Raw genomic sequence first — 14,043 nt, 5'->3', positions numbered from 1 at the left:
CAGTGATGGGGCGTTAACGCCAAGATCCATAAATATGCCATAGCCGTCCTTTTGTGAGATACAGTTTATTAAAAAACGATTGATCGAGGATTTAGCGTTGATGGGACTGGAATTTCTGGACGGTTGATCCGGGAAATCGTTTCTTCGAGGAACGGATAATGCGGGACTATTACAACGTGATTTAATTACGATGCTCGCGGGACCACGTAATTTGAACGCATATTCCGGGAAAACGTATTTTCCGGGAACGGATAATCGAGGTTCCACTGTATTTTGAAGCTAAATGAGGCAGTACTCGCAAGCAGCACACTTTAACTCGCCATGCGGTGAACATACGCGGTTCGATAACTTCATTTGTTCCAAACAGGTGAGCTTAGTGTCTCTATCTCTCGAGAAAAGTGTAAACTAAATCCAAAAGCTACTATTGATGTCTTTTCCTGACATCTAGGGGTCCATTAAGGTACTTATACAGCCATCCGAACACAAAGCCGATAGATCGGCACGCTAAGGCCCGGTTGTATAAAACTTTTGATCTGAGTTCAAAGAGGAAAAATGGCTGCCAGTCAAGTTGAACTTCGATTTTCCGTTGTATAAACGCTAACCTAAGATCATCTCGTCTTGATCTAAGTTCAGATTTGACTGCCGAATATTCGTCGGTTAATCTCCTTGAACTTAGATCATTATCATTCATATTAAACATTGAACTAGACCTGAAGACTTGAGAAGTGTTTCCCTGTATCGTATATGCGTAAGAATACCGTACCTTAATAATATCGAGGTGCGTTATAAATATATTGAATGCTAGTAGTTAAATAATATTGCTAAAGATCGCTCGATTTTTTCAGAAGTGAGGTTATGTGAATATCATATAAACAATAGCCTACATCTATACCAACATGTTGTTACTTAGTTTTCTATTATGTTTCAAGTTTACAAAACAAAGCATATATATTTTCTTTAGCAGGGATGTCAGATTATTCCGACTTTTCGTCTGATGAAGAAGAGTTGATTTTACAACGAGCTCCTCGCGTCTTTCGGCACAGACGGAATCCGATTATTGAATTGTGTGAAATGTTCAAAATAAGATTTCGTTTATCGAAAAATGTTGTGGAACGACTGGAACTAAAGTTAAGGGACACATTACAAAAACCTAGTCAAATAAATTATCCCCTGTCACCCATGTGTATGTTCCTAACAACTCTTAGGTTTTATGCTACAGTAAGTTTTCAAATGGTTGTTGGAGAGCTCTTTAACATTGACAAGTCAACGGCTTTCTCTTTCAACTTTGATGTCACCATATAGGTTCTTTTATTTTCTATTACATGTTTGTACCTTGATAGTACAATATCCACCAGATCGCCCTTTTCTTTCTGTGTGAAGTTCCTTCCATGTTTACTTCGCGAGATTACAATATTATCTTCTTCTCCTTCTTCGACAGTCACGGCAATTTCGTATTTCATTTGTTGACAGTCACGGCCAGGTCAATCCCACTATTTAAGTATTATTCAACGGGCCGAGCTATTTCGTATTTCATTTGTTTTGCGGCGTTGCCATGTCCAATTTTTTGAACTCCGATTACATTTGAACTACACATGTGTAAACCGAGTTCAGTTTTATACAACGCGATGAAGTCGTAATCTCAGTTCATTTTCAGAACTAAGTTCTTAATTGATCTCCAGTCAGATGTCTTTATACAACCGGGCCTAAGTGTTTTAAGCAATACCACCCGAGCCGATAGATCGGCTCGCTGAGCATATAAGAGTTAAAGAATGACAGATGAAATGAAATGATATTGGAGAGTGTTGCTGGAATGAATTATGACAAGAAAAACCGGAGTACCCAGAGAAAAACCTGTCCCGCCTCCACTTTGTCCAGCACAAATCTCACATGGGGTGACCGGGATTTGAACCACGGAACCCAGCGGTGAAAGGCTGACGCACTGCCACCTGAACCACAGGGGCTCAAAGGAATAAACATGATATTAATCCGAATTTCATCCATTATGGGGTATTAGCATACGACAGCAAAAGCTGCAGTATTGCAAGTTTACTGACGATATCATATTTGCATACTGATTAACAATGAATAATATATCAAATACCAAGTAAATATGAAGGTAACGGTAATGCACATATTTTAATTTTCATGTAACATAATTCATTTGTTTAAAATCTTGTAATAGAAAAGGTGACTTTTGAAGCAGCAGATAAATGTTCATAGTGTTGTACAGTCAGCAAATAGTTATTATGCAGTAAATGAGTTTCAACATTCAGTGATACAGTGTCTGGTTTTGTCTATAACGTAGCTGGTAAATCTACTGTTTTGGTTGTGGACTGACGACTTCATGTACTGGTTAGAAAGATATCTCAAGCATGAATTTTAAACAGTTCTACAAAAAAAATCTTGCTTGGAGTGGTATCTTAAAATTAGTATTTGATAGGAGATTGTGTTGGGGTTTACTTTCTACTCTAAAACTTGCAGACTGAATGCCAAAGTGCATAACAGCATTAAATGTTTAAATGCAAAACTGTCATAGTTAAGAAGCTAGAAAGTAGGATAAGAACACACACAAGGATAAACTAGACAGAAGCCTGGCAGAGGCAAGAAGAGAATCAATCAATCAATCAATCAATCAATCAATCAATCAATCAATCAATCAATCAATCAATTACTGATCTGCATTGAGGGCAGTCGCCCAGGTGGCAGATTCCCTATCTGTTGTTTTCCTAGCCTTTTCTTAAATGATTGCAAAGAAATTGAAAATTTATTGAGCATCTCCCTTGGTAAGTTATTCCAATCCCTAACTCACCTTCCTATAAATGAATATTTGACCCAACTTGTCCTCTTGAATTCCAACTTTTATCTTCAAATTGTGATCTTTCCTACTTTTAAAGACACCACTCAAACTTATTTGTCTACTAATGTCATTCCACGCAATCTCTCCACTGACAGCTCAGAACATACCACTTGGTCAAGCAGCTTGTCTCGTTCCTCCCAAGTCTTCCCAGCCCAAATTTTGTATCACTTTTGTAACGCTACCCTTTTGTCGGAAATCACCCAGAACAAATTAAGCTGCTTTTCTTTGGATTTATTCCAGTTCTTGAATCAAGTAATCCTGGTGAGGGTCATTATATGATGATAATTGTTGTTTAAAAGGGCCTAACATCTATGTCATCGGCCCCTAATGGTATGAAATAAGAGGAAATGGAATGACAAATTAAAAGTCCAAAATCCTCCACTGACCAGAATTCAAAATGTGAGGACGAAGAATGAATGGATGGATATGAATTTAAAACAATCAGTGGATCCGACCCGCAATGTCTTGCATTCACAGAATCTGATGTGAAACAATAGTATTACTGACCAAGGGACTACGTCTATAGCATAATGCTTTCAGTCTAAAGGAGTCCAAAATCCAAGTCATCGGCCCCTCATAATGGTACTTATTGTAGGAAAGTAGATCCATGGTATTTGTCATGTTGCGGTACTAATCAAAAGTAGCATAGACTCTCGGCATTCCACACAGTATGGTACAACTCACAGGTAATGAAATTCGCACATGGAATACAGACCTATGGTGTTTTCCAGATTGCGGCACCATTTACAGGCAACAAAAACCTATGGTGTTCACCACATATGTGTACCAACTACATGGACCCGCACTATCCCGTGGTGTTCCTCATACAGTGGGTACTAATCATAGGCAAGCCAGAACCATGGTGTCGCCTCTATAGTGGTACTAATCACAGGTACTGTAGAAATCAGCAACGCACTCTGTTGCTATTAATCACAAACCTATTTGGTACCTAACATAGTGATACTACGTGCAAGTAAAAGCGACCCATGGTGTTCCCCGCATGGCGGTACTAATCACAAGTAGTTTCATGGTTCTAATACATTCATCCCTTGGTCGCCTCTTATGACAGGCAGGGGATACCATGGGTGTATTCTTCGTCTGCATCCCCCATCCACAGGGGGGAGGGTCACATAGACTGGAACCATACTTTAATTGGGGTCTTACCAGAGACTTACATGCCCTCTCCTTTACATCCTTCAGACTAAAGAGACAAAACATGACAATAGGCTAGGATAGGCAGGAAGAGAAACAGAAAGATGAGACATAGGCATGTAATAAAATAAAAAAGACTAGAACAAACTCCTCATCTACACATTTTCTCTTTCTCGGCTTTTTTCAGAGATAGGTTCTCCCCTAACAAATACCAATTCTTCCAGAACTATTCCTCCTCATCTCCTGATGAGCTCATTTCTGTTTTCCAGCTCCACCAAGGACATGGTATCCACAGTCCTTGAGGGGCTTGATGTACAATGCTTAAGATGAGGAGTAAACCAGATAAAAACAAGGAAAGAGAGAGGCAAAAATAAATTTAAAAATACAGGTGGATAAATCTTGTTGATGAACAGCTAAATCATGCAGTCTAAACAAAGCATAAAAATCAGCATTACCTGCAGAGATTCCACGCGATATAAATGGCTCGTCAATTCAATGTCCATTGAGCTCTCTTCAGGATGAAGTATTGTTTCCTTGACAAAGATTGCCATCTGTGAGCATGAGCCCACTGCTTCAGTGCCTGGAGGACCAGGCCCTATATCTTGGAAGCTTACTTGGTACTCTGGATAACGCTTCGCTATATTATTAGCCCTGGTAAAAAATATACTTGCAATTTACAACATGATTATACAAAAATGTGTTTAAGACAGATAAACAACTGAATGAAAAATATATTAAGTACAATATTATCTATTTGCAGAACTTGATATCTGTGACTTTCCAACAGTATGACTGTTACAAATACAGATATTAACTTTTAAGTACAAGTGCTGGTGTATAAAGTACACCATCCGTACTAAAGAAGGGGTCTTATGCGCCACCTAACATATCTCCAAGAAGTTTGCCACAACTACAAGCAGTGCCATTGTTGTTGGATTCGTTGGTGCTGATTCATGGGAATAAACAATGCATTGTAGCGTATGGTGAACAGAGTACACCACGTGTGTAGTTATGTAATTGCAATATTGATTCAGTTATTTAACTCACTGTCTTCTGATTTTACATGATATTTTAATAGAATTATGAACTATCTCGGTATCTTGTATGGTTTTGTTATTGCAGGACTTGCATACGAGCTAAAATTCCGAAGTGGCTTACTGAAATCTATCAGGTTATGGCGCAAGAAGAATTGAAGGCAGATACTATGAAGAAAATTTATAGAGGAAAATGATCACAACACAGAATCACAAGAAGATTTGAGTGACTCGGGACAAGAAAGGGATAGTTCCAATAGCAGTGAGGACAGTGACTTTATTTTTTTAGTTCGTGAATTTAACGGGAATGAACAGTCAAATTATACACAATTCAACATACATTGTGATTGACCATAAATACCAATGAGATTTTCTCAAAGTCTTGTCAATATCTCTGCTGAAACCACATCTTGAAGAGAGAGTTGAACTTAGGAACCTGCCTGCAGACACCCAGCTCTTTTTGAGAAAATACAAAAGGCAAGTGCCACAGCAAGAGGAAGACCCTCCATCAAAAATACGGCAATGGTGATTCTTTTGTGGCAGACAGAACAACACGGTGACAATGATATCATACAGTGCGTATAAGAGATTGGAGTGTGAAAAACATGCGGTTACTGTGTTCACTTGTCCAGAATGCAACAGTGGAGATTATGGTGGAGACATAGAGACTGGACTGAAATGTGGATAAAGTGATATAAATGAAATCTATTTTCCACGTTTATGAAAAATATTTCCAAGTAGTTTCATTCTAGAATTCAGTATAATGATATTCAGAGGTGCCAACTTTGAAGTGGATTATCAGTAATCGTCCTCCGCCCCCGAGAAAAATTTTGAGTCATGTCCATAGCATGCTCCTTCCTTCTTGATAATGACACCCCTTTTGCCCTTCCCTCTAGCAATCTATCCAAAAGTATATCATAATACTCAATAACATTTGCACGCAACCTGTTGGTTCTGTGATAAAGCATTCCTTGTAGCTGGTTTCTCACGCAGCAGCTACTTTTCAGTGTAGTTTTTCTTGAAGCATCCTTCCAACTGTGATGACATTTTCGTTTTCTGAACCATAAGCGATACCAGTGCAGATGTGCTTAATGTAGGCCTCACTTCTTTCTCAACATTTCTGTCAACTGCCAGGTACACTTAACACAGCAAATACAACATTACTGAAGGATTTGTAGTGGAGAAGAGCAGCGCCTGAGCGCCTTCATTTACAATGAATTTTACAACGCTTATGGGTAGCAAAAGGAAGTCACGATCGAATAAGTATCGTTGCAACTCACAAGCATTGAAATAAAGACGGTTTAGGAGAAAGACTCGAAAGGACTGAACATTTTTCCTTTTCTTTTGTTTCCGTCGAAAATTATTTTTTCGTGATAATGTCAGCTTTTCCGTAATAATTTCCCCTTTGACCGTAACTCAGTAATCGTGAGGTGAAATCCGTAATAATTACGGACAATCCATAATAGTTGGCACCTCTGGATATTTCACTATTTCTTCATGTTGCCAATAAGGTTCTTCAATGTTTTCACAATATTATCCAATAGACCTAAACCATTATAAGTATGGTAGAACAGTTGCTTGTAGAACATTTGATTCAATAAATATCATTCATTAAAGATAAAATGTTTAAGTAAATTCTTGACTTCATTCTCTTGGTGTACAAAATACACCACACGTGTACTTACTACATGTAATCAAAGGTTCAAGAGATGCATGGAAAAAATAAATTTACATATGGAAGTGTAAGTTATGTGATGGTATTAGTATTTTAGATAATTTATGAGACTTCAATATATTTTTAATGTAGAGGGTCATCAATTTATTCAGACCTGCTTGCAGCTACACCACGGCTTCAAGCATGCACCGCTAGCCTGCTGATACTCTAGTCACTTCGGCAAGACACTTAATTGCTAAGTAACATTTGTATGGCAGCCTTGTTCGTTCATCCACTTTGTGCTGATATTGTACATGAGAATGTGAGCACAATGGCCCATCTAAGGAAATGGAGTGTCGGTGGGCAAGCAATGCATGTCCAAGGCCACAGTGCAGCTGCAAGCGGGCCTGGATAAAATGATGACTCAGTATTAATGAATGAAATCCAGTTTTCTGATACATAATATTGTTCCCAGTAAAGTTTATATATGATACTGATAAAGAAAGAGGGAAAAACAAAACAAATAATGGATATTGTTGATAAAATTGTGGCAAAAGTGGATGACAACAATAGTGGTGTTGATAGCACCAGATATGATACGTATGAAGGACAGTGCAGCAAATCCTGCATGTATAACATATAACTCGCAAGGAAATGTACGTAAACTTTAAGATGCTATTTCATGCAAGAAGGATTCCAAGACTGTCATACTGATGTACTGCATATTCGTTATGATTTTATCAATCTAAGGCTGTTGTCAAGTGGGAATTGCTTTTTGTCTGAGTTCACTGGATATTTTGGCAGTGTGCTTCACAGATCCTCTGAAATCCAGTAAGTAAGGGTTTCCTATGTTCCTCACAGGCACTCATTTTGTTATTTATACCACACACAACAGTCTTACAAATATTTACTGGACTGGATATTCTCTACAATTCAGATAATTCTAATACTACCAGAAAGATCCCTGTGATACTTTACAGCTGTAAGATGGAGGTTCTCTTTCCAAGTTTTGCATTCTGGAGATCTCACTGTCTGTGGAACCTGTAGAATATATCATCAGTTTGTATTAATTAATATTTTGGTTTTTGAACTTAACTCTCATTTGAACCCCCATAGAACTGGAATATTTTAAAATCCTTTCTTATTTATCTTCTAGGATACAGAAGCAACCATCGTGTGATATTTCAACTTTGTATATCAAAAGAAAAGTATATAATTAGCCCACCTTAGTTAATACATAAATGTGTCTTAAATGAAACAAACATATTTTGAGGAATGAATATTTTGTTTTCAGAGTCAAACCTCGCTTAAACCCTCTTAGGAGTGGTAAATATTTCACATCTAGAATATAAAATAGCAAACATCAGGCGAAATTTTGTCTTTGTACGTTATTTGGTTCTGGTGGAAAGAAGATTTAATTTTATGAGACAACCCCCATTTAACCTCTGGAAGGATAAAAAATTTCAATCTCATCCTATTTAGCATCTAGTACATAAAATAGCAAACATGAAATTCCAACTCTGTACAGCAAATGGTTTCAGATGGTTGAATATTCTGGTTTTCGGGATTTAACACCGTGATCAGTCAGAGTCAGTGGGTTTTTGATTTCTTATAAATAGAATTTAATGAATTAATTCTGAAGTTCTCCTGGCTGTCTATTTCATGAAATGTTCTCTTTCCCAATGTCGGTAGTTTGTTGGCAACAAGTCAAATACCCCCATGTAGAGCTAGGCCTGGATGTAATCTAAATCTTCTGGGCTATTCTGTCATGGTCTCCTCCTCTCATTCCTGCTAGATATTTTGACTGCTGCTACAGTAGTCATCTTCTGTGGCATCAGCTAAGTACTCTCTCCTGTGTCCCGCTGGTGACTGTGATGGTTGTTGGGGAGGCAGCTGTATTTATATCTGATGAGCGTGCGGTTTCCAATTGGTTTGCGCTGTGCAGTCTGTCGTCTGATTGAACCTCAAAGCGCATGACCTCCGATTGGGTCACGCCGAGCAGTCAGTCCTCTCCAATCAATCCAATCAATTGACAGACTGTTCGGCGCAACCCAATCAGAGACCGTGCACTTAGATATTCAATCAGATGACACCCTGCAAAGTGCGAACCAAGTGGAGGCCGTACCCTCAGATATAAATACAGCTGCCTACCCAGCAACCATTGCAGTCACCAGCAGGACACAGGAAAGAGTACTTTACAAAAGAAAATATTTATAAAATCCTCCTATCAATACAAGTCAAGTCATCTGTTAGATGAAGCAAAGTATATACATGTTTCAGCCTAATCTCAAGGCCATCTTCAGTGGTAAAACAATGATTACATAATATACAAACAAATTAAAAATCGTAATGATGTGAAGTGACAGTGATCATGATTGGTGAGTTAAAAACACATTGAGGTACAAAGTCCTCTCGTCTAATAGATCTTGCTGACTGTTAAATAAAAACACTATGCTGAGGAGTGTAATGAGACCGTCAATACTACGAATAAAATGTGTGTAATATCTGTAATGAGAAAAAAATGAATATATGAGTGGATGAAGAACAAGTTAAAATGATGACTTGACTTGTATTGATAGGAGGATTTTATAAATATTTTCTTTTGTAAAGTGATAACCGTCAATACGGAATGAGATTCATAACTTGCAACACAGGAAAGAGTACTTAAACGACGCCATAGAAGATGACTATCGCAGCAGTAGTCGAAACATCTGGCAGAAATGAGAGTAGAGCATGGCAGAATAGCCCGGACGATTTTGATTATATTGACTCTGGCCGAGAGAGTCTTCATACTTTATTAGGCCTGGATGTCGTGACAGAGGGAGTGAGACAGCAAACTTGGCATTCTACAATGAAATTACCAGCTGGACAGTTTGCTACAGACTGAAGTGACACCCCTTGGGGGACTGTGATGGGCAAGTCCATTACGTAGACCGAAGTTAAGCCTGTGCGTAAGGGCCACAACTTTCCAGCTGAGCACTAATAATGATGGGAAGAATAATAGCTATACTGAAAAATGGTACTTGAGCCCAGAGCCCAGAATTATAAATCAGATTTGAACACTGTTGGTAGCAATAGTGAATAATCCAAAAATTTAACTCTGGATCAATCTGTCATTTTTCATCTCTCTCCTCAGCCTCTACTGTATGCCAATTAGTGTATCAATTCCCAAAGCCAGGGTACATTACTTGCTATCAGTAGTGGCTGCTGAGCGGGACTGGAGGAGAGCAACTACTATTTCAAAAATTTGCGTTGTTACTAAACACACACAAATAAACAAATGCATACTCTGTTTTTCTTAAACTGATCGTTATGTTTGTTAATTGGCTGGCAATAAGCACAATTCAGTTGAGTCACCCTGTATTAATAAGTTGGAAGGAACTTTCGTGTTTTTAATTTTTTTATCTGTTATTCCAGCTTTCATCCAAGTCAAGTTTGAATAACATGCATGGAAAACAGAAAAACTAATTATTTGACTCCCAGTCACACAAGCATTTATGTTCTCTATACACCCCTTGCTGGGATTTATGCCGATATCCGTGTCCTTTATATTGCCCCACTTACTCTCGTTTTAAAGAAGCTGCTATATCCACACACTGTACACGACAGATTTAATTTCCACAACACCACACTAAATATTATGTAATAGGATACCGACTAATTTCATTAGCCACCATAACATGTTTCTTAGACGAAAGATTTGCAACACTTACATCTGAAATGGACTTGGCACAATATCCCTTCATGTATTTCCATTAGCAGGGGCTGGCTCCGTCAGTGCCCAAATCACCCATTCTGTGAGTGCTAATAATTAGTAGGTTCTACGCAGGCGGCAACTAAACTTAACCAAGAAAGAGTCTGCAGAGAAGGGCAAAGGCTCAGCATGACCGGCCAGCAAGCTAGAGGAAGCGAACTATGCGTCAGATGAAAACATTACCCTACTAGCTGCATGCGGTACTAAAACTGAATGCATTATTCACACAATAGTTTCTTGCTGCTTGTTGATGCTTGTTGTTTTAAGGGGCCTACCATCGAAGGTCATCGGCCCCAACAGTTTCTTAGCTGGAGGACCAACACTTTTAAAAGGTCCTGGAAGCACAATTTTTACGACTTGCTCCACTTTCTTCATCATCTGAATCCTCATAAGCTAGCACAATTACATAATACACTACAGCCTATAGTAATCTGGAAGAAATAAGCTTTCCACCAGCAAAAGAATTACCGTACTGAAATTGGTTGACTGGTTGTGAAGATTAGCCTCCACATACAAGCTCACAAACTGCCTCTCCTTATAATGTAACTATATATACGAGGGCAGATCGGAAAGTAATGTATAATAATTTTTTTCCCCCAAAAGTTTAATATGTATCAAAAACAAACAAATCAAAAATGAACTTACTTCTTTGACCTACTTTTCTACACAGTCACCAAGTTTTTCAATAAATTTCACCCATCGTGGTACCAGTTTCAATATGCCCTGTTCGTAGAGTCCGTTTAGTTGGAGTATAGCCATCTGCGGACTGCTGATTTCACTTCTGCATCTGTCACAAAGTGTTAGCCGACCAGGAATTTCTTTATGGGACCAAACAGATGAAAGTTCGATTGTGCCAGGTCTGGACTGTATGGTGGATGCTGGAGCACCTCCCACCCAAATTTTGCGAGTTTCTTATGAACAGGAGCAGCAACATGGGAATGGGCATTATCATGAGGTTTGACACAGTCAGCATTAATGTTGCGGCATTTGTCACGAAGGGCATGACGCAACTTAAACAAAGTTTTAATGTAGGCTGCAGCATTCACAGTGGTCGCGTGTTCAGCGAAGTCCACCAATAACACACCAAACATGTTCCAGAACACTGTCACATGCACTTTCTAAGCAGAATGATTCCCTTTGAATTTTTTCGTACTAGGGAACCAGCATGTTTTCACTTCATAGAGGCCTGCTTGGTTTCGGGCGTGTAGTGCTATGCCCGCAACTCATCACCAGTGACTATTCCTTTCAGAAAGTCATTCCCTTCTGTGGCATAACGTGTTAAGTGTGCTTATCATTTGCTGGACCTTGTGATTGTCTGTCAGGTTCTTAGGCACCCAGCAAGCACTAACTTTACAGAATTTCAACGTGTTACGAACAATGTCGTACACCACACCATAGGAAATGTTGAACGTCTGCAATAAGGTTCGCAGGTGCACACACCGGTCGTTCAAAATTGCTGCCTGAATGGCGCGGACATTCTGCAGAGTTGAAGCGGTTACCAGCCGCCCGGAGAGTGGCGAATCATTAAGGTTCACAGGGCCCTCTTGGAAGAATGCACACCACCTGGAGACATTGCTACGGTCTAGAGAGTCATCCCCATACACACCATGCATGTCCCTGTGAATTTCACTCGGTGTATGCCCTTTGGCCCACAAATATCGAACTACACTTCGCTGCTCCTCACATGTGGATGACAGCAACATGTGCACCATGTTTGTTTCGTAGTTCAGGCTTCTCGCATTAGAGATGCACATGAAAAAACACCAAAAAAAAACCTCGGTAGAGAAAACTTCAAACTATATCGCCATGAAATTTCAACATTCCAGCTGCAATACCAGGGGAGAAAAAAATGATTGTACGTTACTTTCCCAACTGCCCTCGTACTTTACTTTACACTAATTTATAACCAACTATTAAACTTGCTCTGTGTCATGACACAAGCATGTTTTACAATTTCCATCTTCATTTCTTCCACGACTAACAGTAATTTATGTTTAACACTTAACACTCCATTTCATTTTACTTTATTTCTATCAATATTGTTAATAGTCCACTCTGATTTATTTCTGCACTTTCATCAGAAATTTCCTCAATATTTAACACATTGGAGATTTGTCCCAAATGATTCACAAAATGCTCTTAATATGTTGAAATGAATGTGTAATTTAGTCAATAAAAGAGTGTTTGAACACTCTTCATGTCATTTATGACCTGTACTTCACCAGGGTATGGTCCAGCTCCTTTGCTGAATGGTCAGCATCAAAGCCTTCAGTTCAGAGGGACCCAGGTTCGATTCCCGGCCAAATCGGGGATTTTAATCCCCAATAGTTAATTCTATTGACTCAGGGACTGGGATTTTGTTTGTGTCCTAATACAGTAGAACCCTGCTTAACCAAACTTTGCTTAACCGAAACCCAGCTTAACCGAAATACTCTGGCAAAATTGTATTTTAATATTTTGCTTTTACCCCTCGTTCTTAGCCGTCTATATTAGTCACACTCTTGCTATATGTGCAGAGGGATACTAGGCAAATCCTATTTTTATATTATGACTTATGCCAGAATGCAAGTGTAGTATGAACAAAACTGTTTCTTTCCAAGAGACATTTTTTTCTTGAACAAGCAGGAATTATTATTATTACTGTATTATTCACCATGAAGATTATGTAGACTGTGGTTTATGTTGCTTCAGCTGCCGGAGTTTCATTTGTTTACTGGTCGGACTATACTGCAGCTTCTGTTAAGAAAGCAGGGAAGTCCAGAGACCCTTCTCCATTCATATTTTTCTTTCACCCAAGGTCGTTTCACTGGCCTTGCAGTTCTATACTGTAGTTCCAATGCTTTTCTTACCCCATTGCAACATGAATACCTGCTCAAAAGGGTACTGTATCTTATCTTATCCTACAAATGCTGGCCCAGGCATCTGGACTGGGTTCTTTTGAAATACAGTAGCAAGGGACAGTATACTTGACCACATATCTGGAGGTTGGTTTTGAGAAGAAATTGAAAAGCGTCTCTGTCTTCTTAGATCTTACAGCTGCATATGACACAGTCTGGAGGGAAGGTCTTATGCTTAAACTGATTAAAGCTGTTCCTTGCTTAAAAATTACTACACTAATTGACAGAATGTTAAGCAACCGACTATTTCAAGTTCACTCAGAACACAACAGAAGCAAATTCCACAAAGTCAACAATGGTCTGCCTCAAGGGTCGGTTCTATCTCCTACTCTCTTCAACTTATACATCCACGACCTGCCTGAAACAGTGTCCCGAAAGTTCATATATGCGGACGATATTTGCCTCACAATTCAACGACCCAACTTCGCAGAAGCTGAAATAGTTCTTAACCGAGACCTTGAACTGTTGGATGACTACTTTCAAAGATGGTACCTTCATCCCAATCCACAGAAAACAGTGACATCTACATTCCATCTGAACAACGCAGAAGCAAACCACCATCCAAGGGTATTCTTCAAGGGCCATGAACTACAATATTGTGCCAATCCCAGTTACTTAGGAGTAACATTGGACAGGTCTCTTACGTACAAAAATCATCTGCAGAAAACCGCCAACAAACTAAAAAGTCGTAATAA

General features: G+C 39.0%; 1 protein-coding gene across 2 annotated transcripts in view; it reads right to left on the bottom strand.

Moving 5' to 3' along the window:
• The window catches only part of Hen1 (Hen1 methyltransferase), a 119,954-nt gene that overhangs the window by 62,533 nt on the left and 43,378 nt on the right, over nt 1–14,043 (bottom strand). For both annotated transcript variants that reach the window (XM_067155137.2, XM_067155138.2), the window contains one exon: nt 4,465–4,660. In XM_067155137.2, the coding sequence (XP_067011238.2) occupies nt 4,465–4,660 (196 nt within the window). The remainder of the gene's footprint in view (nt 1–4,464; nt 4,661–14,043) is intronic.

The sequence above is a fragment of the Anabrus simplex genome, chromosome 1 (genome assembly GCF_040414725.1).
Source record: "Anabrus simplex isolate iqAnaSimp1 chromosome 1, ASM4041472v1, whole genome shotgun sequence".
Lineage (NCBI taxonomy): Eukaryota > Metazoa > Arthropoda > Insecta > Orthoptera > Tettigoniidae > Anabrus > Anabrus simplex.
Note: the sequence above shows the minus strand (reverse complement) of the source record. Positions and strands in the feature narration are given on the sequence as shown.